At 39.0% G+C, this 27,016-nt stretch overlaps 1 protein-coding gene across 5 annotated transcripts in view; it reads left to right on the top strand.

The window, feature by feature from the left end:
• Nucleotides 1-27,016, top strand: part of epha8 (eph receptor A8) — a 151,354-nt gene that overhangs the window by 50,394 nt on the left and 73,944 nt on the right. For all 5 annotated transcript variants that reach the window (XM_034236548.1, XM_034236552.1, XM_034236549.1 and 2 more), the window contains exons 3-6: nt 9,341-9,394; nt 10,781-10,924; nt 11,968-12,117; nt 17,255-17,570. In XM_034236548.1, coding sequence (XP_034092439.1) covers nt 9,341-9,394; nt 10,781-10,924; nt 11,968-12,117; nt 17,255-17,570 — 664 coding nt within the window. The remainder of the gene's footprint in view (nt 1-9,340; nt 9,395-10,780; nt 10,925-11,967; nt 12,118-17,254; nt 17,571-27,016) is intronic.

The raw sequence follows: 27,016 nt of genomic DNA on the forward strand, positions 1-27,016 counted from the left end.
ACAACTTGTTACACAACGTGTTTGCAGGTTCTCAATCACAGTCTATTGAGCCATTATCAGACACTGGTGTTTTAAACACTGCCCCGGTAAACACACACTACAGTACACTTTTTATACATTGTATTTAAATGCAAAAAAACATATTAGTTGGGATGTTCAAATTGTTTTGAGTTGCCCACACACTCACACACTCACACACACTCACACACATACACTGTCCTGTAAAACCTACGTCTCAGAATAGATGGCGATTACACCATCTCCCTCACTGATCCCAGACCAGTGCAATTAACACTCCTATTCCAGAAAGGTTATCGCTGTCAAAGAGTCCACTGTCACACACACACACACACACACACACACACACACACACACACACACACACACACACACACACACACACACACACACACACACACACACACAGAAGCAAAGTTATTAAGTCTGTTCTGGTTGTGTGGCTGATAATCGCGAGGCAGAAAGGTGTTGGGCAGAGCCTGATATTTCACTGACTTAATATGCAGACCTGTTACTTCACATAGAGCTCAGCATTAAGCCTGGAAATGCCACCAGTGAACACACACACACACACACACACACACACACACACACACACACACACACACACACACACACACACACACACACACACACACACACATACAGCCATCACACCCTGCCGACTCTCTCTATCTTCGTCTTTCTGTCGGAGTTCTAAAGAAATCTCAATCAGACGTACTAATCTGAAATTAGATCTTTCAAAGTAGACACGAGACTTCGGCTTTGTCTTCCTTTTGACGTCGCTTGTCCTAAAGCGTGTGTTGTCTTACCATTCTGCATGCTTTAATGCAAAAGTAAGCCCGCGAAAGACAGTGGTAGTAATGAAGTTCCCATTTTATTCCCCATCATTTTTACCAATTATCCCATAATCTGATCATCAGGGCTGCCAGGTGATCAGAAAGAGATTTACTTTTTGTTTTTCTCAAACATATGTTTTCAATACATTACTCTTTAAAGCTGAGCAGTTTGACAAAAACATCTTAAACTCAAGGCCCACTTCAAGTTTTTACCGGAGCTTTCAACTGTATCAAACTGTGTTATTTAAAGGTGGGGTAGGTACATTTGAGAAACCGGCTCGAGATACACTTGTTGTTATATTCCATGGAATGCTCTTAACATCCCGATAGCAATGAATATCTGAAGTGCTTTGACAAAAAATCCATAACAAAATGTCATCTGTGGAAGCCGTAGCGCTGTAAAAAGCACGACCAATCATCTGAGCCGGCCCGGCTAAAGTAACTGGATGGCCTACCTGCCTGTCAGCCTTCCATCTGGGCACAAACTTATCTCGTGCCCTCATTGGTCATGTGCGCGTTCGTGTGTGTTGGAGGAGGGGCTCTGTAAGGAAGTGGCAGATTTGTTCCGGCTGTGTATTTTCAAATTCTAGCGCACTCCAGCTGGATTCTCCAAAATGACCTACCCCACCTTTAAAGGATGGAGTTCGCTCTGTTGTGCAAACTCACATCTGTTATGACTTAATCCACAGCACTGTTGGCTAAAGTTAAGCAAAAATAGTACGTCAAAGATCACCTCTTTTGTGCTTCTATAGTCAATGATGACAGCTTTGAATTAGCACACTATTTCTCCAACCTCCGCAAAATGACCATATTTAGTTATTTCAAGGACTATTAAACACAGTTGCAATCCCACTAGAGCTCACTGTATTTCATTTTTTATTAAGTTACTTCACAGTTTTCATTCTTGTAGGATTCATAAACACCACACTATATTATTATTATATTTCTAAACCTACAGTATATTGCTGCAGGCTGTGATACACCTCGTGTGAGTCTTTTTAATATAAAAGCTAAGAACCAATTAGCCAGTTTCATACACTCATGCACCACCAAGTGCTCTATATTAAAAATGCAAAGACTCTCATAAGATCTTCTTCATGGTGCCATGTTTAGATGATAGATGGTGTGTGAGTGTGAGTCTTCTCTGTGGTCTAAATGCCTTGGGCAAACCTTGATATTAATGTAATGTATAGGACCTAGGTACGTTCACACAGGACGTGACTCTTATTTTGCCGTGATTTGATGTTATTCACATACAAAAAGTGATGCCTAAATCACATCATACCGATTAGTAAAAACAATGTTTTGGCAAATGTGCAATCAGAAAACATTTTAAATGTGTTCTGAATGGACATGGGATCAATCAGGCTGGGCTACCGTTGCTGCTCTGTCTCTACTCAAAATAACGTCATATTAGATACATGACTTCATGTGCCGTGCCATAGACCAGTGACCATCAACTGGCGGCACGACGGGGGTGAGAGTGGCGTTGGCAGAGTGGTTAGTGCGGTCGCCCTCCACTCATGTCACCTCGAGTTACACGGGTCGAGCCCCCACGCTCGTCTAAAAACGTCGTTGTGTCCTTGATCAAGACACTACATTCCCAAAGGTGCTGTATACGTTATATATGTATAAAGATGATGATTACTTTTATAAAAAAATAATTTAGAAAAATATGAGGAGAAGTATCCGTGTTTAATCCGTGTATGGTTCGTTCTTTGGTTTTTCCGTTTCAAAACCGAGTAGGAAAAACTAAAAACCGGTGTTGTGTTTTGTGTTTTCCGTTTTAAAACCAAAACGGAAAACCAAAAAAACGACGTATTCTGTTTTTAAACCAAAACGGGTTAACAAGAAAGTTACCTGTTCGCCAAGGAGGAAGTGGAGCACACAGGAGACAACCGTTTCATTGCAGACTGTTATGTTTATGTGAGGACAAATTATATATAATGTATTATGATTTATATATAAATATATATATATAAATATAAATCAATCTCTGGCCCCCGAAAGTGTCTCTTGGATTAATTTTGGCCCTTGGACAAATGTAGTTGGTGACCCCTGCCATAGACAGTCCGTGGTTTAAACACATCTAGTTTCTGAACAGATATGAGGAACTATGAGATCTGTGTGCCGTTGCCAACAGCTAACAGTTTTGTTTTCTGATTCAACGTCAGTAAATATCTGACGCCAGGCGGAGATTCTCACCGCTGATTGGCTTTCGCAAAACAGAACACCCCATTAAACACAACAACATCAAATAAGCATCTTCTCAACCAATCTTTATTTGTTAATCAGTCTTTTTTTCAGCCTTTCATCTGATCGTGCGTCCACTCTCTTTCACATCACACGGTATGAATGGAATTGATTTCATGCTCAAGGGCCTCTAGCTCTATAGAAGCAATCTTTAGAGGCGACTGCATTAACAAAACACTTTCATTCTGCTTAACAACGCCTTCTCTGATCTTCAGGCAACTCAGATGGAAACTTCATGTCTCAGTGGAAACACTAAATGGGCGAATAAAACAAAAGAGATGGAGATTAAAGAGGGGAAGACAGCGTGGATCAGACGTGCGTTAATTGGCACAAAGAGTCCGAGAAGGCTGAGCTCTGAGCACCTGACCCAAGAACGGCACGATCAGAAACACAATTATCAAAAAGTGAGAAGAGACTATCACAGGCTGATCAAGGGACTATGTGAAGTCATAATAATGCACAGAAAGAAGTCCGGTCAATTTCACGCCAGCTGTGGACAACAAACATTCCTTTTTCTCAATCAGGAAACAGCAGAATACTTTTTGAATATTTATGTTGTATTACTTGTGGAGAGTAGGAAACATTGCGTTCATGATGGCTAAACGGTCCCCAGTGAAGGAAAGAGTTTAAAAGACATTCAGAAATCAGAAGAAGACAGACAGGAAGTAAACACTAACACTGGGCTCATGCAGTTTTTAAAGACTTATAAGGTGAAACACTTGATACTTGTGTGTAACTTCTGTGATACATTTGTATTGTGTGATATATTTGTATTGTGTGATATATTTGTATTGTGTGTTATGTTAATGTAGTGAGGTAACAGTTTTGTTTTCTGTCTGCCACGTTTGATTTCTCCTGATGAGAGATCCGATGAGTTGACAGGCAGGAAACAGATGTGCAATTTATAGCCAATTAATTCCTAATTTTCACACACACACACACACACACACACACACACACACACACACACACACACACACACACACACACACACACACACACACACACACACACACACACACACACACACTCTCTCTCCTGTGTCTGACATATATCCTCACACACTCACACTGCAGTGTCAGCGGGTGGCTCTATGAAGCTGTGTGTCTGTTGTCATCACTTTCTTATCGTGCTCTCACAAGATACAAGTGCCCTGCAGAATCTCTCTTACTTTCTTCTTCTTCTTCTTCTTCTTCTTCTTCTTCTTCTTCTTCTTCTTCTCTGTTAGTCTGTAGAGGAAGAGCAGAACATACTTACATTATTTCCAAAACTTAACACCAACCATTCTCATCCAATCCCAACCTCCCGACAGTGTGCCTTCAGCTGCTGTCATATTTCACACTGGATTAAATTAAAAGCAGGAACAAATTCCCCAAAATAGGGGAAGAAAAAAAAAGGGCTTTAGTGCAACGATGGCAATACGGGAATAATGAGGGGGATAGAGAGGTTACAAACCCCCACTAATTAACCGGGGTCTTCATGAGTTCAAGGACAGTTTCAATTTAGCTGATAAAGATGAGAAGGAATAGGAAAGGGGAGGGAAGGGGTGAGGCGGGTGAGACTTCCTACATCTTAATTATCCCGGTGGTTTTTGGCAGCAGTGCCTTGGGGAGTGTGTTGGGGGGAGAGAGAGGAGTTGGAGGGTTTCCATGCCGATCCCTGTCTTTTGATCCGAGGCAGAGTTCAGCCGGGCGACGCCCAAAGCTTCCCGGGTCGACCCTTTCCCTCTCAATTACTGCGTCGCTCGCAGCCCAGGAGGATCATGGGAAACACCGGGGTAAAACACACATGCACTTCTTCATTTATACATGCATACAAATTGGCTGCACTAAGACAAAAGTAATCAATGCAGCATGTTGTTGAAGGTTGAGATTTATTGTGTTCTCGATTCAAGAGAATACCAGTTTTGGAACCGATGAATACCCAACGCACCTTATCCTTTGTGCTGTTCCCTCTCCTGTATTGTGTTATTTAGATTTCTGTGCATGTAAATGGTCTTCAGAGGCAACAATCCCTGTATTCCCTCCAGAGGTAATTTCTCTCTTACAGATAACCCCCCCCCCCCCCCCCCCCCCCTGCCTGAAACGCCTCCATTAGACTCCTTTGTTTACTTCCAGTACATACTGACATCAATATGTAACAGTTGCACCTCTATTGGCTAGCGCTCATTGTACGTGATAGGCTAAGGGGCGGGAGCAGAGGTTGCGCTAGACTTTTTCGCTGCCTGACTGGATCGTAAAATTTCCGTCAAAATCCATTATAACCCGTCGGCCTTACGCAACTCTGCCGGGGGGGGGGGGCAGCAGACGCGCTAAGAACTGTTAGCGCCGTGTTATGCATGAGCGCGTACAGCAAGTAGCCAACTCGCAGACATTTCAATGATCTGTTTGGCAAAGTTAGGTTTGGAAACGATATCCTTTCCTTTTGGGAGAGCATGCATTATAACACTTTGGCGCTGTTCTGAGTTTGTTCTAATCCGTCAAAATGACGGACGGCTTTCAGATTTTTCCGTCATTGTTAAAAAAAATACGTCATAGACGGAAAATATTCGGTTAACGCGACCTCTGGGCGGGACATCTCTAAGCGGTTGACCAATCACAACAGAGCCTGCCAGCTAACCAATCAGAGCAGACTGGGCTCTGGTTTCAGACTGAGGGTGAAAAGAAGTGCTTCAGCACAGGCAGTATGAGGACAATAAAGAGCTTTTTGAACATTAGAGCATGGAGACATGTAGATACACTACATACTGATATACACCTGAACATCAGCAGGAGAGGACTCTTTAAAGTAGAGACACTACATACTGATATACACCTGAACATCAGCAGGAGAGAACTCTTTAAAGTAGAGACACTACATACTGATATACACCTGAACATCAGCAGGAGAGGACTCTTTAAAGTAGAGACACTACATACTGATATTACACCTGAACATCAGCAGGAGAGGACTCTTTAAAGTAGAGACACTACATACTGATATACACCTGAACATCAGCAGGAGAGGACTCTTTAAAGTAGAGACACTACATACAGATATACACCTGAACATCAGCAGGAGAGGACTCTTTAAAGTAGAGGACACTACATACTGATATACACCTGAACATCAGCAGGAGAGGACTCTTTAAAGTAGAGACACTACATACTGATATACACCTGAACATCAGCAGGAGAGGACTCTTTAAAGTAGAGACACTACATACTGATATACACCTGAACATCAACAGGAGAGGACTCTTAAAGTAGAGGCACTACATACTGATATACACCTGAACATCAGCAGGAGAGGACTCTTTAAAGTAGAGACACTACATACTGATATACACCTGAACATCAGCAGGAGAGGACTCTTTAAAGTAGAGACACTACATACTGATATACACCTGAAACTGAGCATAATATGTCTTCTTTAATAACATTTTGCATCAATGTGTCCAATTTCTTTCCACACTGATTTGGATTGGAGTCCGACTGAAGACAGATTGACTCATTTGACTGTTTGTGCACAACCTGCTTCAAGTGTATCTCAGTGAAATGAGATGCAAATGGTTATGTTTGTACTGTTTCTGTAGAATAAAAACAAAAACATTGTGCGATATTTGGAGTTGGCACACGAGAAGATTATTTCTTTAATCTTCTCCTACACTGCAAACTAGGCCTTTGTGCCCACTGATGCATCAAAAACAAATCTTTATTTTGAATGTAATCTTCCTGTGTGTGCCGCTACATGAAATCTGTGCATGTGCTAGGCCCCTCATCAGCAGATAGAGGCATTTGGGAGTGCAGCTTATATCTCCTCACAACACACTCAGACTGCAGTAGTAGGTGAAGAGGAGGTGTAACGCACATGAACACATTTAGAATACTAACACATTTCACTTACTGCTCCTCCTTAGTAATTATATGATGCTCTGCAGGCAGCATTCAGTAAACAATGTAAATCTAATCACATACATAAGGGGCATCTCATTAAGGGGGAATGGGTCCCCGTGGAAACCATTAAGTGACTTCCAACATGCAGGAATGCAGATCACATGACTGCATGTGTTCACCGTCGCTCGCCTGAACAGCATATCTCAGCATGTGAAACACCAGGAGGAATAATCCCACTTTAACAATGTTTACTAACATTTAATCTCTGGGGGAAATAAAATCGATTCTGGAAAAGTTACATTAGATTATGTAATCAGGGCGCAACACAAAATGACTGTAACCCTTTACAGTTACAAGTGTGCATCTAATCTTCTACTGCCTGAATCTGCTTCAAGGTTTCCACTTTCTTTGCTTCATTTGTTCTGTGTTTAATTCAGCAGGTGAACCTACATGTTCATAACATAGTGTGTGTGAGCTTAACTGTGTGTGTTGAACTGAAACGGAGCATCTTCTGTCAGCTCAGATTTGATTTCTGCTGTTTTAAACTGTAGTATATGCTCATGTGTTTCAGTGTAGGTGTATCGGCTACTGCCTGAATTTGATTCATGAAAGGCAATATTCATATTCAATATCTTGGTTTCTTCTTTTCTAAGGTCACAATGTTCTTTTTGTTTGTTCAGTGTAGAATCCCCAGTAGCTTTGCTCTTGACAAAAGCTACTCTTCCTGGGGTTAGACACTTAAAACAATACAACAACATTCAAGGCACAAGTCCTGACATCATTAACAACATTAACAACATCAATCGTCTTACATCAAATCAAATCAAGTTTTATTTATATAGCACATTTATAAACGATTTTTGGTCGAGCCAAAGTGCTGTACATATAATAGCCTACAGTAGAGACACTTAACAATAATTAATAATACACTTACATAATACAATTAAGTATACAACGTACTATTGTTTGGTTTTTATTTGCATTGCATTTGATATTGAGGTAACCCAAAAGTAACAGGAAGTAATCAGGTTTAGTTTATAGTGTCGTCCCCATCGATGAACTGTCACAAAAACAGTAAATGGTGCAGCTTTAGCCGACATGGCTAATTTCAAGCTGTTGTCCCCGGCCAGATGGTAATAGACACCCTTAAAATCACAATACATCGACAGCATTAGTTATAAGAAAATATATAAAATAAAATAAAAAGGAGTAGTAGATACCGGTGTGAGGATAAAAGAGAACAATAAACACACGTTACTATATACAGTACATGTCACATAACAGAAACGAGGGGCAACATCCATGATCACAACATGTAACACTCACACCATACTCAACACAGACTAGTGTGTGCAGGTGTAGTTCTCAGTGAACCATGTTTTCAAGTGAGCTGTGAAGGTGGTATGTCTTTGATTTGAGTGGGTAGAGAGTTCCAGTTTTGTATTGCTGTGACGGAGAATGATGACTGACCAAAAGTACTCTTCCTGAATGGGACTGATAGGTCGCCACGTGTGGAGCTTCTAGTGGTCAGTCTGGTGTTGTTACGTTGAGTAACCAATGAGCTAAGAGGTGGAGGGGCTGTATTGTGCAGGATTTTGTAAACCAGAACGATGTTCCTATACTTTATTAAATCTTCCCAACTCAGGATGTTATGCTTGTTGAGGATGGTAGTGGCTAGGTTTCTGGTCCAGTACTTTGAGGGCTTGTTTGTACAGGGTTGCTAGTGGCTTCAGTGTGGAGCTGTTAGTTTGCCCCCAGCTTGTGAGACAGTATGTAAGATGTGAGATGATCATGGCATTCACGTATAATTTGGCAGAATTCAATGTCATTGTGTTTCTTATGTATTTAAAATGTTCTAGGCTAAACTTGACTCTTTGGGTCACTTTTTTGACTTGTGGTTTGAATGTTGAATTAGAGTTAATAATTACTCCAAGGTACTTACCCTGAGGCACCATGTTAATATGTTCACCTGAGATGCTTATATTTGACACTGTTGTATTTTCTTTTTGTGAAAAACATTCCAACTGTTTTGTTGATAAGGTAACATTACTTGTATATTTTGATACTAAGATTAGGTTAGTCTTTACAGGTAACTATTCATTGTAATACAATTGTTTTTGTGTCTCCTAACCTTGACTGTCCTTCACTTCCATGTTGTTTGTTAACTGCAAATGTATAGAATACCATACACCTGCCACACATGTTTCAGATGAAGTCAAGGCTAATAATCTTCAGCATGAAAGACGGTCATGTGGGAAATATAGACGGCAGCTAGTGAGTGACCTGCAGCACGTGAATCTGAAGAAGATGTTTGAACATGTGACTGACCAAAAAATTATTTCCTTCTCTTCACAGTGGGATGCCATTAATGAGATGGACGAGTACTTCACTCCCATCCACACATACCAGGTGTGTAACCCTCTCACTGCTTTTTGCAGTTAATTATATCAAGAACTCCAGTGGAATATATCACTTTTTTTCAAGGTGAATCAGGTTTCTGTTTCTATGACAAACTGAAAACTTAAGTACCAATTATTCTACTATATTCGTTTGATTATATGATAATTTTTTTAACAGAAATATATATTGTAAAACCGTTTCTCTAGGTGTTAAAACTCACTTAATTACTGTTTGAGGTTGTATTTCATTATTTACACTCTTCAGACCATTAACACAAACTCCAAGGACATTTTTAGCAGACACAAAAAATAAAGTATTTTGCAATTCAATAAACATAACATTAGTGTTACGGTGTGTGTAGGAAGCAGGACCCAAATGCAGATTAAAGTGACAAAAACCTCCTTTATTTCAAGGCTATACTATTAAATAAAGACTAAACAGAACACTCACCGAGGAACAAGCCATATCACAAGACGAACTGACAAAGACAGACAGAAAAACCAGAACTTAAACACACACAAGACTAATCATACAAACAAGACACAGGTGAGGAGGGAGGAGAAAACACAGGGACACCAGGTGAACACAATCGGGTAATCAGACACACCAGGGAAACTAACGACAGGGAACCAAAGACAGATCTAGACAAGACAAAACACAACACAGACAGAAAACCAAAAACAGATCTAGACAAGACAAAACACAACACAGACAGATCGTGACAATTAGCAACAATTCTAATTCAAATATCCCAAACATTTATTGAAACAAAACGACTAACTATTCAGTTGTTCCGTCTTTTCTTAGTAAGTTGACATTTGTATTGCCATCATTCCAGTTACTTGGACAATTGTTGTAATACTTATTGTTTGGCTTGCAGATTCATTTTCATCTTGCAGCCATAATCTATAACTTTTATTTCCCAACGTACAGAGGTCATGACCCAGTGTCATCGTTGGTAGCTTCAAACCTGACAGCAGCCAACATTGTTAATGTAAAGCCACCAAAACAAAATGGCAGCGCATATTATTAATGTATGTTTCTAAAATGTTAAACCAATGCTAGAGTTGCATGTGGATTGTTCTACTCTTACCAGTCGTTCAAATGACAAATCACATCTTCAGGACAAAACATAATCCACAGATATCTACTGTCATGACGTTTATTCATATTGATGATGTATGCTCAGAATCAGAATACCTTTATTCGTCCCACAGAGAGGACATTTTGTTACAGTAGAAAAAGAGCCAAAGACAGCTTAATGTTACCTAAGAAGCATGCATAACAAAAATGTAAAAGATATTGTACACATTGCACATATTGCGCATGGTTGGTATATAGGTACAAGGGGTGTTATAGCTAGAGTTCCTGATTATAACACTGTCTCTGCTTCAGGTCTGTAACGTGATGAGCCCCAGTCAGAACAACTGGGTGAGGACGGGCTGGCTCCCCAGAGAAGGAGCCCGGAGGATCTACATCGAGGTCAAGTTCACCCTGAGAGACTGCAACAGCATGCCGGGGGTCCTGGGCACCTGCAAGGTAACACTCAGAGAGAGGGGGGGGGGGTGGATTTGGCGGGGGGGGGACAAAGCTAGAAAGAGGAGGGAAGGAGATGAGGAGAGAACTGTGAGCGAGGAAAGGAGATCAAGCTGGAAAATCCCACTTAAGATTTATTTATTTATTATTTTTATTAGTCAATTTATTTAACGTGTTAGAAACAAAACAAACAATAATAATAATTAGTAGCCAGATAAAATAAAAAAATAAACGCTCTGGGTATAAAAACATATATAAAAATAAATTCTCAAATAGTTTCTGTCATGTTCAAAAGGGGCAAGAAGAAGCTTAACAACGTTTCTGGTCCTCCCCCATCTAACGTACATTCTTCATGAAAATCAAAGTGTAGGTCATCGTCATCGGCATCCGTGATATTTGATTCAAAGTTTTAAATAAATAATTTTTTGTAAAACATTTTTAAAAATAAAAGAAATTACTTTTACAACAAAAATGTCACACGTCCTGCTCATAACCAATCAGGATTTGGTTTCTAATGAATAGTTTTAGTTTAGATAAAGCTGCACAGTATTTCAGCTCATCGTTATTCCACAGATTATTTAAGATCTGGGAAAATATCTTATCTAAGAGATGACGTGCAGCGTCATTGATGAAAAAAGTACACCAACATGGTGATCAGGATCTTGCAACGAGTTCACTCACAATATTGATTTTTAATGATTTTTTTTTTTTTTATATTTGTATTGCTTCGGCTAAGAAAAATGTAATTTACCGGACTTCTTATTGATAGGACTGTACTTACAGTGTTGTCCCTTGATCCTCCTTAACAACAGCCATGTTCTCCTTAGCAGCGGTGTGTTAGCGAAAATTAACAACCTCTGAAATATCCAAACTGACCAATCAGAATCGAGTATTCAGCAAAGCCTTGAAACAATACCAAATAAAATGTGTTTTACCCCCCAATTGAGGTAGTTTCAGTCCATATTTAAAGAGTAAACTAGGTTAAAATGTATTGCTAATTTTGTTACATTTACACGTGATCTTTCTACCTTTTTTTGTTCTACCAGGAAACCTTCAACCTGTACTACTACGAGTCCGACAGGGCGGTGGGCTCAGCGGTGCGGGAGAACCAGTTTATTAAGATCGACACCATCGCTGCTGACGAGAGTTTTACAGGCGTGGACCTGGGGGTCCGCAGACTCAAACTCAACACTGAGGTATGAGCAACAACACCAAACAACAGCATGGTCCAAACCACAGGTAGATGTCAGTCCAGGCTCTTTGAAGCAATATCTTACTCACAGATGGCAAAAGTACACACATCCTTCACTCAAGTAGCAGTACAGATACTCATGTTTAAAAATACTCTGGTAAAAAGTACTGACTAAACTTCTGTACTCAAGTAAAAGTAAAGAGGCTTTGAAATGTACTTCAGTAAAAAGTACCCATAACTAGCAGCTGCTTTAAAGAGTACCTGACCTCCCTTTATATTAATAGAACAATAATGTCATTGTTAGCTAATGAATGTTTCCATGCTGAACAACGGCAACATGACAACGTTTCCATTGGTCCCTCTTCTTTAGAGAAGACCAGGAAATGATGGATACACGGATCGTGTTCAAATCAATAGGCACGCAATGACTCTAAAGAATAATGATCACGCATCAAACACACATTCAGACTAAAGGAACCAGCTGTTTGGAAAATGAGAGAAGTAGAAAGTACAAGTATTTGGGTTCAACATGTAAGAAGTAGAAAGTACAGGTATTTGAGGTCAACATGTAAGAAGTAGAAAGTACAGGTATTTGTGTTCAACATGTAAGAAGTAGAAAGTTCAGGTATTTGTGTTCAACATGTAAGAAGTAGAAAGTACAGGTATTTGGGTTCAACATGTAAGAAGTAGAAAGTACAGGTATTTGAGTTCAACATGTAAGAAGTAGAAAGTACAGGTATTTGTGTTCAACGTGTAAGAAGTAGAAAGTACAGGTATTTGAGTTCAACATGTAAGAAGTAGAAAGTACAGGTATTTGTGTTCAACATGTGAGAAGTAGAAAGTACAAGTATTTGGGTTCAACATGTAAGAAGTAGAAAGTACAGGTATTTGAGTTCAACATGTAAGAAGTAGAAAGTACAGGTATTTGTGTTCAACATGTAAGAAGTAGAAAGTACAGGTATTTGGGTTCAACATGTAAGAAGTAGAAAGTACAGGTATTTGAGTTCAACATGTAAGAAGTAGAAAGTACAGGTATTTGTGTTCAACGTGTAAGAAGTAGAAAGTACAGGTATTTGAGTTCAACATGTAAGAAGTAGAAAGTACAGGTATTTGTGTTCAACATGTGAGAAGTAGAAAGTACAAGTATTTGGGTTCAACATGTAAGAAGTAGAAAGTACAGGTATTTGAGTTCAACATGTAAGAAGTAGAAAGTACAGGTATTTGTGTTCAACATGTAAGAAGTAGAAAGTACAGGTATTTGAGTTCAACATGAGAGAAGTAGAAAGTACAGGTATTTGTGTTCAACATGAGAGAAGTAGAAAGTACAGGTATTTGTGTTCAACATGAGAGAAGTAGAAAGTACAGGTATTTGTGTTCAACATGTAAGAAGTAGAAAGTACAGGTATTTAGGTTCAACATGTAAGAAGTAGAAAGTACAGGTATTTGTGTTCAACATGTAAGAAGTAGAAAGTACAGGTATTTGTGTTCAACATGAGAGAAGTAGAAAGTACAGGTATTTGTGTTCAACATGAGAGAAGTAGAAAGTACAGGTATTTGTGTTCAACATGTAAGAAGTAGAAAGTACAGGTATTTAGGTTCAACATGTAAGAAGTAGAAAGTACAGGTATTTGAGTTCAACATGTAAGAAGTAGAAAGTACAGGTATTTGTGTTCAACATGTAAGAAGTAGAAAGTACAGGTATTTGTGTTCAACATGAGAGAAGTAGAAAGTACAAGTATTTGTAAAGAAGTAAAAGTAAAAAGTTGTCAGAGGGATAGTGGAGTAAAGTACTGATACCAGAAAAATGTACTTAAGTACAGTAACAAAGTATTTGTACTCCACTACTTCCCACCTCTGGTCTTACTTTGGATTTTGAGTGCACTCTGATTCTCAGCACGTAAACCTCTGCAGAAGTTCAAGACGAGTTGGAAAGATCCACAGAGAGAACCTCTTCCTGTCTGTCACTCGCTGCAGATCTGTTAAAGGAAACCAACAGCAGTTCAGCATCATGGGAAATACTTTGATATCGATAGCAGCTTCAAATTTGGTGCTGGGTAGTGGAGCTTGTCTTTTATTGATACCTTACATTGTTAGAAAGATGAAGATATAAAGGGAATGGTATAATTCATTGTACACTGTCCTTACATCTGGTGCCCATTGACCCTGAGTTTAGTATAGGAAGCACAACTTCAATAAGGTTGTGGTTTTGGGGGATAGCCATTGTCTCTCTCATCTTTTTAAATGTATCGCAGGAATCTGTTATTTCAATCCATTTCGATCCAAATTCATTATCTATTGTTAAGTCTAAAGAAACGATTCTCAATGTCTCCTTTTTTCATTTTCAGAGTCTATTCAAGTCTTATCCTTACCATGTTCTTTAGGACACTTCTTTTATAAAGGATTATTATCACTTTACCTAATATGAAAAAAGTACCGGGCACTAACTCTGGGGCATGCTAACACTTAACACTAAATCAAAGCCCTACTAGTTATTAAGCTAAACCTGTTAACAATCGCTTCTCAAAAGCAGCCATGTGCAGCTTATCTTGCTCGTAGTTCAACTTTGGGGACTTTGACTTGCTAATTTGTGCTGTTGACCAATAGCAATCAATTTAACAACTCCAAAATAAAGAAATCTATTAGCGGCATTTCAACATTGACTTTTCGTTACCTCATCCGTCAGGGTATAGATTTAGAGTTTAAGAAAGGTGTACATGGCAGAGATATGTCTTTTGAATAAACAAAGCTAAGCGCTAAGAGCTAACAAATTGGCGAATTGATTGTTAGAGAATGTATGTGCAAACTTCCCTGCTTTGGGACGCCCCCAGACAGATAGTTACCGGACGCGCAGCACGTGACTAATGACGTTACAGTGAGGGGTGCGTCCGGTAACTATCTCGGGACTGTCTGGGGGGCGTCCCAAAGCAGGGAAGTTTGCACAATGTGTAAGCTTAGAGAGCTTTAATTTTCCTCTACAATTGAACAAAATGGGGAAGTAGCCTACCGAACAATGGACATATTAAAAACACATCTGCCTAAGAACCATTTAATAATGCATTAGTTAGTTATAGGCAGTTTCTATAAAGTAAATTAGACACAACAACACTCGTTCTCACTCTCATTTGCAACCATTTCAGTTGTGAATAAGTCTGCAAACTGTCCCTATAGAAGCGTATAGACTTATTATATTCATATGCTGCCGATATAAACTTTTGAATAATGTTTTGCATCCGTGCTTGGGTGTTAACAAGATAATCAACTGTGATAGAGATAAAAAAAACAAGCATATCAAAATGTAAAAACGTCCATGTTTCCCGGTTGTTGTTGTTGTTGTTGTTGTTGTTGTTGTTGGAGGTTGATTAATGGCTGCTGCCAAAGCACAACACCAAACACCAGTCCAGAGATTAAATTACAGCTGCGTTAACACTCCTGTTTTGTTCACAAACCACTGCAGAGGTTTTAATATGAAAGAGTGAGAAACGTTCCAAACGAAACTTCTCCAATGCGTCGGCCAATCAGAGTTGAGTAAATCTAATGAAACCAAACCCACACAGTCCTGATGCAGCAGATTAACTTTATGTATTCCTCTAAAACAATACATTTTTATTGTTTTATGGAAATCCATACATTTTAACTTAAACATCTCAGTCTTACACATCTTATTTTCAGGTGTTCCGAAGTATTACTGCATATATAAAGTATTTTTGCCTTTATTTATCATCTTAATTAGGCAACACGTTCATTTTCTGAAAGACTTAGTTTTTATTTGATTAAATGAAAACCCACCGTCTTGGTCCCTGCCTGTTTCTCTCAGCCTGTTATTCATTGTTTCGGGAGACGTAGTGAGGGAAGAGGAGCGGCGCTGTGTAGAGGAGACGGTTATCGCTGAAGATGACACTCAATTCAAACATTTAGTTAAATATGGCGATCAAAGTGAAATCTTCTGAAAACCAAGATTTGTTTGCTTTAAATTAACCAAAAGCCCCAAATGACGAAATTACAAGTTTTTCATATAAATCAATGTTTATATCGTATGATCTGTGCGACATCTGACAGATTTGTATATAGCATTTCACATATCACAATATCACACATATCACTCCCACAACCCATCAGAGACTGCACTGACCTCACCACCTTCAACACACTCACCTCTTCAATCTGGCTTTTAATGTGTGATTGTTTTTGTATTATTTGACTTTAACTTTAACTATATATTTATTTGTTGTTCCTTTCTTTTCTTTTCTCTTCACTATATCTGTAAAGCGTCTTTGAGCACCTGTAAAAGCGCTAACAAATTAAATCTATTATTATTATTATATAAACAGTGTGTGTGATGAAAGTGTCAAATTGACACCTATTGAGATCAGTCCATCTTTAAGGGGTAAATTAGGTTAAAATGTAAGAGTGAAATTATCTGAAAGCCAAGATTTGTTTGTTTTAAATTCACCAAAACCCCAAAACAGTTTTTCATATAAATTAATTGTTATATATCGTAACGATGATGATTGGGCGGTGGTGGCGAAGTCGATAGGGACTTGGCTTGGCAACTGGAAGGTCACCAGTTCAAGTCCCGGCAAGACCATGTGCTACAGAGGTGTCCCTGAGCAAGGCACCGTTCCCTACACTGCTCCCCGGGCGCCGTTCAAAATGGCAGCACACTGCTCCTAACACTAGGATGGGTCAAACAATTTCCCCACGGGGGATTAATTAATAAAGTATATCAAAATCCCCAAAAAAAATCTGTTGCGACATCTAACTGATTTTGATAAGGCGGGTCACATGTAGACACTCTCATGATGACCTGAAGTGTGTGTGATGAAAGCGTCTAGATATTGCCTGAATATCAAAGTCAGATTTTTCTGAAAGCCAAGATTTGTTTGTTTTAAATTAACCAAAAAAAAATGACGAAAACACAAGTTTCAGTTCTGATAAGGTGGGTCACATGTAGACACTCTCATGATGACCTAAAGTGTGTGTGATGAAAGTGTCAAACTGACACCTATTGAAATAAAGTGATAATGTAACTATTAAAACAAGATATCACGGTAAAAAGTTGCATTTGTATGAACATGTTATATATATTTATTCACCTAAAGTGTGAGTGATGAAAGTGTCAAACTGTCCTCCCCCCTCTCCAGGTGCGAGGCGTTGGCCCTTTGTCCAAACGAGGTTTCTACTTGGCCTTCCAGGACATCGGCGCCTGCATCGCTCTCACCTCGGTGCGAGTTTACTACAAACGCTGCGCCGGAGTGAGCCGAAACCTGGCGGTGTTCACGGACGTAGTGACGGGGGCCGACTCCTCCTCTCTGGTGGAGGTCAGAGGTCAGTGTGTGGATCACGCCGAGGAGAGGGACACTCCCAAGATGTACTGCAGCGCCGAGGGAGAGTGGCTGGTTCCCATCGGGAGGTGTGTGTGCTCCGCTGGGTTCGAGGAGCACCGAGACTCCTGCGTGGGTGAGTGGACTCACAGTGTTTCTTGTATTTAGTTAACTCCTCCTGCATTACTTGCACATTTCTTCTTGCACTATTTTAATACTTTTTTTCATTTGTTATGTTGTTATATTGTTTTATGTCATATATATTATGGACTCACAGTGTTTCTTGGTTTGCTCGATGAACACTTTTACTGTCACTGGGTGGACAACTAGGGTTAGGGTTAGGAACCAAAAACAAACAGGGACAAATCAGTACATGGGACTTTAAGGTTCAAGGTGCTTTATTGTCAAACTAACATAGCTACAGAGTAATTATGTCGTTGAAAATCTGGTCACAGGCTTCTCCAACAATGCAACACAATAATACAGATAAGCAGACAATATTAAAACAATATTAAAATATACTATATTTAAAGTAATACAACAAGAAAAATAGTTTTTAAAAAGTGAGAAAAAAAAGTGGAAAAGTGCAATACGAGTTAATACAAGTTATCAAATCAAATCAAGTTTTATTTATATAGCACATTTATAAACGATTTTTGGTCGAGCCAAAGTGCTGTACATAAAATAAAAATAGCCTACAGTAGAGACACTTTACAGCAAATACAACAGCACAGATTGTTCAGAATATCAGTATGAGAAAAACGTCCTTAGACCCTCTGTCCTTAGACCCTCTGCCCTTAGACCCTCACATCGTACAAGGAAACACTTCCAGAGAAAACCCACAGTTTAAGGGAACATGGGAGAAACCTCAGGGAGAGCAACAGAGGAGGGATCCCTCTCCCAGGACGGACAGACGTGCAATAGATGCCGTGTGTAAATCCAAGAGATAATAGATTTTACAGCATATTGGAATGATATATTAGATAATAGATAAATAATTACTAAGTAGCAGATGAATGTTAAGTTAGCTTAAATTCAAAAGCTCAAATACAAACGACTCCTGCGTTGGTGAGTGGACTCAGAGTGTTTCATTCTCAATTAACATTATTAGTGCGAATGCTGTTTACAACATTCCACTATAGTGCTTCAAAACTTTATTAGTGCGAATGCTGTTTACAGCATTCCACTATAGTACTTCAAAACTTTATTCTTCCCCTTAATAAACAAATTATTTCAGCCAATACTTTGGCTCTCCATAACTTCAGCTTATTTTCAGCTACAGAAACCATTCAAATATTAAACTATTCAGCCTGTTCAGGAATCGATGGGAAACCTCCAACTTTTTCAAAATATTTCATACTTTTTGAAATATTCAGCTTTTTAAACTCTTTTTTTTACATTGAAGTCAATGGGAAGAGCCTTCAAATCAGCCAATACTTTAGCTCTCCATAACTTCAGATTACTTTCAGCTACAGAAACCATTCAAATATTAAACTATTCAGCCTTTTCAGCAATTGATGGGAAACCTTCAACTTTTTAAAAATATTTCATACTTTTTGAAATATTCAGCTTTTTAAACTCTTTTTTTAACATTGAAGTCAATGGGAGATGCCTTCAAATCCTGTTTTCCTACACTTTGCGCCAAATGCTTCTCCTTCCACATAATTTCAGCCAGACACTTCATTCCAACTTTCAAATGATCACAATACCTTCAGCTATAAAACTTGTATAAAAGATTTTTGATATCTTTTCAACTGTTTGAGATATTGAATTTAGTTTGGAGCTTGGTAGAGAGGCCTTTTTCAGATTGTAACAATACAGTGGATGGAGCAGCTCGTTAACTCTAGAGTGCTTTGATCTCAAAACAGAGTGCAGCAGTGCTTGAAATTCTCCCCCAAAAATGTTTTAAACTTGCCATACATCCCAAACCCTACACTCCTCAGACATATGTTTTCATGAAAAACGTAGGAAAACCTCTCTTAGGTTGGAAAATAAAAAAAGATTGAGAAAAAATATTAAACAAAATGCCTCTTGAGGGCATGAAGAGAGAAAAAGTCCAGCTAGCTCCCAATTGATCCCCATGTTAAATTGTTCCAGATCTTTCTTCAGAGCAGAGAGAAGTACACTTTAGACAAACTGCTCCCATCTCCACATTTTACACACAAAACGCAAAAAAAAAACCTATTTCAGTTCATTGGGGCTTCCCTGATGCTCACGGTCTGATGATTTTTTAATAAGAGCCATAGTTTTTGAACAGGTGGCAAAATTGTCAGATATAATCCCCAATGCATTCTGCATGCTGCAGATGCTTGTCATGGTGTTGCCGGGCAGATTGGAGCCACACACACACACACACACACACACACACACACACACACACACACACACACACACAGACACACACACACAGCACCCACACACACACACACACAACAAACACACACACACACAACCACAGACACACACACACCACCACACACACCCACACCACACACACACACACACACACTCAAACACAGAGACACACACACACACACACACCACACACACACACACACACACACACACCACACACACACCACACACATACTCAAACACAGAGACACACACAGAGACACACACACACAAACACAGAGCCACACACACACACACTCTCTCTCACACACAGGCACCACACACTCTCTCACACACACACCACACACACACACACCACACACACACACACACACACACACACACACCACACACACACACACACTATCTCTCTCTACCACACAGACACACACACTGAACAGCTCTCTACCACACACACACACACACACACACACACACACACACACACACACACACACACACACACACGCACACACAAACAGGCCACAGGCCTTTGTCCACCTAACCATTGTTTTTATGGGTGAACCTCCCATTGATTGATGTCTGACATCTCATTTAGTTTTTCTACACCTCACACTCTCCAAAGCCACACCCCTTCAAAAGAAAAGCCCTATAGATGTAATGCTACTTGAACTTATACTACTACGTACATCTGATATGTAACTCCTTCAGGCAACTTTCAGCACAAACTATTAACTATTCAACTAGTAACTTATTCAGCTATTTCAGGACAATGACGCTATACATGTTGTTGTTTATACCTTTTTTAAACCTTTTCTTTTAAATATTAAGCTTCTTCACTATTTACTGCGAATGCTGTGCATTGAAATATCAAAGATATTCAGCTTGTTCAGCACATGTGTTATGATTGGGTGTTATGAGTAGGTGCTCAGGAATAGAAACAAACACTGACAGACTGGACTTTAACAGACTGTCTCAGCCTATTCTTTTCTGTCTGATGGAGACTTCATACAGACTTCAACATGTTCCACATATTTTATACATTATTGGTGACGTATGGTTTTAGTCGAAAAGTTTGCAGTCAAAATATTCTTCTGCTTTCCCTTTTTACTTTATTTTCTCATCTTAATACAAATTCATTCACTACTACTTACATCTGATATTTAACTCCTTCAGCCTATTTTCAGCTGCAGAACCCATTCAACTATTACATTATTCAGCTATTTCAGGACATCAAGGCTATACATGTTGTTGTTTATACCTTTTTTAAACCTTTTTTTTGAAATATTCAGCTTTTTCTGCATTTGTTTAGCTAAAAGCAGCTACCATTCAGCTAATAACACATTCAGCTTTTTCTGCATTTGTTTAGCTAAAAGCAGCTACCATTCAGCTAATAACACATTCAGCTTTTTCTGCATTTTTTTAGCTAAAAGCAGCTACCATTCAGCTAATAACACATTCAGCTTTTTCTGCATTTTCAGCTAAATTCAGCCATAAATGTTCACAGTTTACAGCATTCGCACGCATTTTCTGCAGGAAATGCATTTTCTAGTTCTTCTTTGTTTCTTCTTGCACTATTATTATTATTGTTTTTTACATTTGTAATGTTTGTTACATGTCATATATGTTTATTTTGTACCGTTGGAGGGAGCCTGGGAATTAAGGTTTTCATTGACACAATTACGCTGTAGCTGTGCATATGACAATAAAGCCTATGCACTTGGAACAAGGGTTGGAGTTAGGAAACAAAACCAATCAAGAAAATATCACAGGATTTGTTGATACTGTACATGGGACTTTAAATTCAAAAGCTCAAATTCAAAAGTAAATAAATGTTCTTATTACATGGGCTGAGTTAGAACACTGTCAACAAAGGGATATCTTACATTTTATAATTCCACTTTATTAGATAAGATTATTAAAAAACAACCTATTCTTCATCAGTACTAGAACTGAGACATTACAATGCAATTCAAAATGTTGCCTTTACCGAACATAGCGGTAATGGTGATTTAGATATTGCAGTAGTTCATATTGCAATTTTGTTAGAAATGACAATCCATTATGCAGCCATACAGTAGTATAGAGATGTTATGATTAGGATATACGGTTCAAACATAAAGCACAGTGAATTTCATATATAACCAGGAGATATCTCATGATTATCTAATTGAACCCTAACCCAAATATGGCACTTTTCTACGTAAGATCGTTTCTTTAGCTGGTAATTTTAGTCCTCAAACATTTATTTTATGGTTAAGCTTCCACTTAAATATTTTCATATGTACCTAAGATAATTTAATAATGACATTTGATTTAGATTTTAACCTAAGCTTAAAAGAAAAGGGGAAAACAGAGACTAGAAAAAAGCTGTTACTATAAAATATAATATAAGTCCTTTCAATTCCATTCATATCTGATCATAGGGCTGGGCATTTGGAGAAATGTATTTGTGTTGATTACACCAATAACTACGACTTGAGTGTTTTCTAAGAGTGATAAAAGAGAGAATTTGACTATAGAAACAGCGTGATCACTTACAGGTCACAAAATAAAAGCTAGGAATAAATCGATATTTTCTTTCATTTCGACGATAGTACTAATCTGTAAAAGATGCTGGAAGAAAATGTCCCTTCTGGCTTAATTTTTAATTGTTATAGCTACTCTGTCACGCTCTTTTCCACTTCAAAAAAGTCATCATGTAAGAATCAGAGTTTCCCATTTATTGAATGAGCGTTTCCTCTGGGCTCAGAACATCAGCAGAAATGTAACCAGTGTAAAAAGAGCCTTTGAAGCAACACATGCATTTGGAAAAAGGGTTCTCACCTTTCTGGTGAATCAAAAAGTCTGTTTGAAGTTCTGCCTGTGATCCTGTGAAAAGTTCATGGTTCGGTCAAAAGCTTTTCTGAGGTTGAACGCTGCTTTCAATCCGGTAAATACTGAGAGAAACGCCGAGTGTGTCTCTTTCCTCCTTCAGCCTCTGATGAGGAATAATAAGTGAGACGTTTAGATGCTAAGATTCTGGATCCTTCCTATTTTTTTAGACCACGTTCTGTTTATTTTTGTCTTTTTCGATTTTTCATGGGGATTTGATTGCGTGACCTCATGTAGCGAAGTGTGCATACTTGAAGTTGCCATGGGTTACAGTAATTAAAGCCTATTAATCACAGCGTGATGGATAATTAAACACTAAAAGCAGTTTGTCAGCCAAACGAGCCGAACAAGTCACGCAACACCGGTTCGCTTGCATCCGTCCTGACCTGTTCCTCCTCCACACACACACACACACACACACACACACACACACACACACACACACACACACACACACACACACACACACACACACACACACACACACAGAACATTGTGCGTGTGTGTGTTTGTATTTATGCAGTTGTGGGGACCCCACTTTTTACACACTCACCTCACGGGGTCCCCTGAATATTTGGGGACAACAATCAGTTCCTAATTTTAAGCCATTTGAAATGAATGCAAAAATCAATCTTAGGGTGCTGTAAAGTGTTTAGCTTTGGTCCATAGTGTGTGTGTGTGACCGGTTTAGAGGGCTACTCTTCTATAATTAGTTTTAGCTAATTAGCATTAGCGCAGAAAGGCAAAAACAGAGCCTAGAAACAAAGTAAGGACAAGGTTGCAAGACAAATCTGGAGTCACATCATGTTCATGGAACACGTTTTATCCTCATTGAGGCTAAACACACAAGTCATCTTAACTACTGGAGATATCTTTTTTTCAAGACGGTAAAAGCTTAAAAGCACCGTAAAATTAAAATAACCTGCTCTATGATAACTCTCAGACAAGGTGATGTATTCACTCCGTATTTCCTTTACCATTACATCACAGCAACTGTAGTAGAACGTGGATTTACAGTGGACGGAGGGGGAGGGGATGGGCGAGTAAAGAGCTCTTCAGTAAGTTCTCCGCTGACGTCTTGTCTCTTCTGGCACCAAACTGGGTCGTCGTGCTAATTCGCCCTCGCCAAATCCAGCCACAGTCACGCACACACGAGACCAGACAAGACACAGCGAGGGGCGGGGGGCACGAGATGGTGAAAGGAAGACGGCTTAAGTGGGGAACGCCTGTATGTGTGTATGTGAGCAGATAGAGGGAAAAAATCATGAACGTGCGTGAATGTGTGTGTGCATATGAGCGTGGTTAAGTGGTTTTCCCCTGACAAAGGTGCAGAGCTTTGGCTGAGAGCACGACATGTTTTTTGTGTGTGTGTGTGTGTATGCGTGCGTGTGTGTGCGTGTGTGTGCGAGCACAGGGTTGCGTGACATGCCGTTAAAAGTGTCACAGGGAGGAAGGCAATGAGAGATGAAAGGAAAAAGAGAGGAGGGTGGAGGGGGAAAGACTCGGTTGGAGTAGACCCCTCGTCCACTTGAGTTTACATCAAAACACTGAGTCTTTGTGTGTGTGTGTGTGTGTGTGTGTGTGTCTAGTTGAGCATACATGTGTGCAGGTGTGTACTGTAAGTGTGTATACGTGTGTGTGTGTGTGTGTGTGTGTGTGTGTGTGTGTGTGCCTCCTGGTGCCGGGGAAGAATGGACTAAAGTGCCCCCATACAGTGCGAGTGATCGAGGACACACTGATAGGAGCCACACACACTTAGGCTGGTCTCATCTACTCAGCTCAGCAAGCCCACCCAAGCCTGACACACACACACACACACACACACACACACACACACACACACACACACACACACACACACACACACACACACACACACACCCACCCACCCACCCACACACACACACACACACACACACACACACACACACACACACACACACACACACCACACACACACACACACACACACACACACACACACACACACACACACACACACACACACACACACACACACACACACACACACACACACACACAGACGCTGGGGAGAGAGGGGTTAGTTCCCTCCTCTGCTCAGTCACTGGACCACAGCCTGTCCTAGTCTGTGAACTTCACCTCTGATGCTTTTATTTAAATAATGCTTCAGTTTGTAGGATTTAGAATCTAGAATACAAATGCACACACTTGCTGGAAATCTAAAATAACTACAGTTACCCCTTAAGGCAAGACATCCCAGGAAAAATGAAAACTTCTTGAAGTAAGTGATCAACTAAGTATAGTTACTAGGGATGTAACGATATATCGAATATCGCGATAAATAGATGTCTCAATACCGTCGTGAGACTGACTAAATATACCGCGATTTAAATTATTTGTTTCTTTTTAAATAATAGTTTTTTTTAAACCTTTATTCAACCAGATGGTCCCATTGAGATCATCAATTTATTTTTCAAGGGAGACCTGTCCAACATGGCAGCAAGTAGGTTACAACATGAACATAAAACAACAGATAGCACAAAAGGACATCGTATTTACAGAGCTACATGTACACACCTAGAGACATTGACAAGTACCAACAGTATATTTATATCTCTGTCAATAAGCCTCACCTTCTTGGCAACAACTGTATTGTTTTTGAAGTGGTGGAGAGACAATGCACAGTTTGACCCACTGCTGTCACCCAGGGCCAAAGCATATCTCTCTGTCCCAGCAACATCAGTACCAAGCAAGAGAGTTTTTTCCACAGCAGGGGATTTTGCAAATGCCCAAACATCCCAGCTTCTACCTGGAAATGTGGACATGCTCATATTCCTAAAAGATAACCTTGATGACGCTGAGTGAGTGAGTGAGTGAGTGAGTGAGTGAGTGAGTGAGTGAGTGAGTGAGTGAGTGAGTGAGTGAGTGAGTGAGTGAGTGAGTGAGTGAGTGAGTGAGTGAGTGAGTGAGTTAGAGTTGAGTTACTTGAAAAACTAAAGTGAGACTTGATTTATTCTATTGCGGGGTCTGATTATTATATTGTTGACACTTTAAAATACTACTATCCTACTAAAATGCTGTACAAATCAGATTTATTATTTAATAAATAACATTTATTCACAAAATAAATTTAAAAAAATCCACATTTTTTTCCTTTATTTTTCAATATCGCACCGTGGACTTTTTATCGCGATATTATCGTACCGTGAGTTTTTGGTATCGTTACATCCCTAATATTGACTAATATGTTACCCTTTACATCTGAAGTGTCTTGCAACATGTGTAGAATTTTACAATATATTTATATTTCTCATAATATGTTCCATCGTCTAACTCTAAGCCAACACTGCAGCACAAACGATGATGACACTTTTTCTTTTAACAGATGCACTTTGTTCAGAATATAAACTCATATTTTTAAATAGGTAAATTACAACAAGAAACAACTGAAATGAAAAATGTAGAAATAAATAAATAATAAGAAAAGAAAACTATAATCTAAGTATCAAACCATCCCATTTCTTTCAAGATGTTCACAGAGGGGTCGTTCACATCTCATTTATCATTTTATTTCCAAAAACATGGCAAATAATTGCTTTTTTTAAATACCTTTGAAATATTGAAAAGTTCCTCTATAAAAATTGATTTGATCCTAGGAAAAATATACATATATTCTTAAATAATGCCTCATTTTATTTATAATTAATATTTAAAGGCTGAATTTGATTAAACTTCATTTCTACCTAATTTCCACTTTTTTTCCATCTTCAGTTTCATAATGCGCACAATAGCGTATTTGGCCTTTCCACAGATTCATCATCATAGATTATCATAGCCTTCAGATTGGGTTGATCGCTTTGTAAAGATTGAATCATGACTGAAGCAAATAATTAGATTTAGGAAATTGGTTGTCAGTTGTACAATGTCGAGAGTCCGATAACATTTACATCTAAACGATTATTTTGTGTTCATAGTATTGTTAAAGTTGTGTTTTTATTAAATCCTGCCATTTATGAACAGCACTCTATAAGGCCTTGCCCATTGAGCAGTGGCGAACCGTCAGGGCCTTCAATGTATTCAGAGAATACCCTGAATAACTCAGATAAAAAAAAGACATTTATCGATTTAATTATATAAATACAATTTAATAAAATGTAATAAAATGTAAATACATTTTATAAATGAGAATCGTATCTGTGTTGTTGATCTGTAATAAACAGTGTTACGTGGATTTGTTTGTCCTTCTCGGACCTTGCACTACGCATTTTAGAAAAGAAATGCAACCAATCAGATCTGTTTCTGCGTCTGTGGGTATTCTGTATCCTTGATAGAAGGCCCTGGTCGTTGAACTGAATGAGAGTGAACACTCTG

This window comes from Gymnodraco acuticeps, unplaced genomic scaffold (assembly GCF_902827175.1).
Source record: "Gymnodraco acuticeps unplaced genomic scaffold, fGymAcu1.1, whole genome shotgun sequence".
Lineage (NCBI taxonomy): Eukaryota > Metazoa > Chordata > Actinopteri > Perciformes > Bathydraconidae > Gymnodraco > Gymnodraco acuticeps.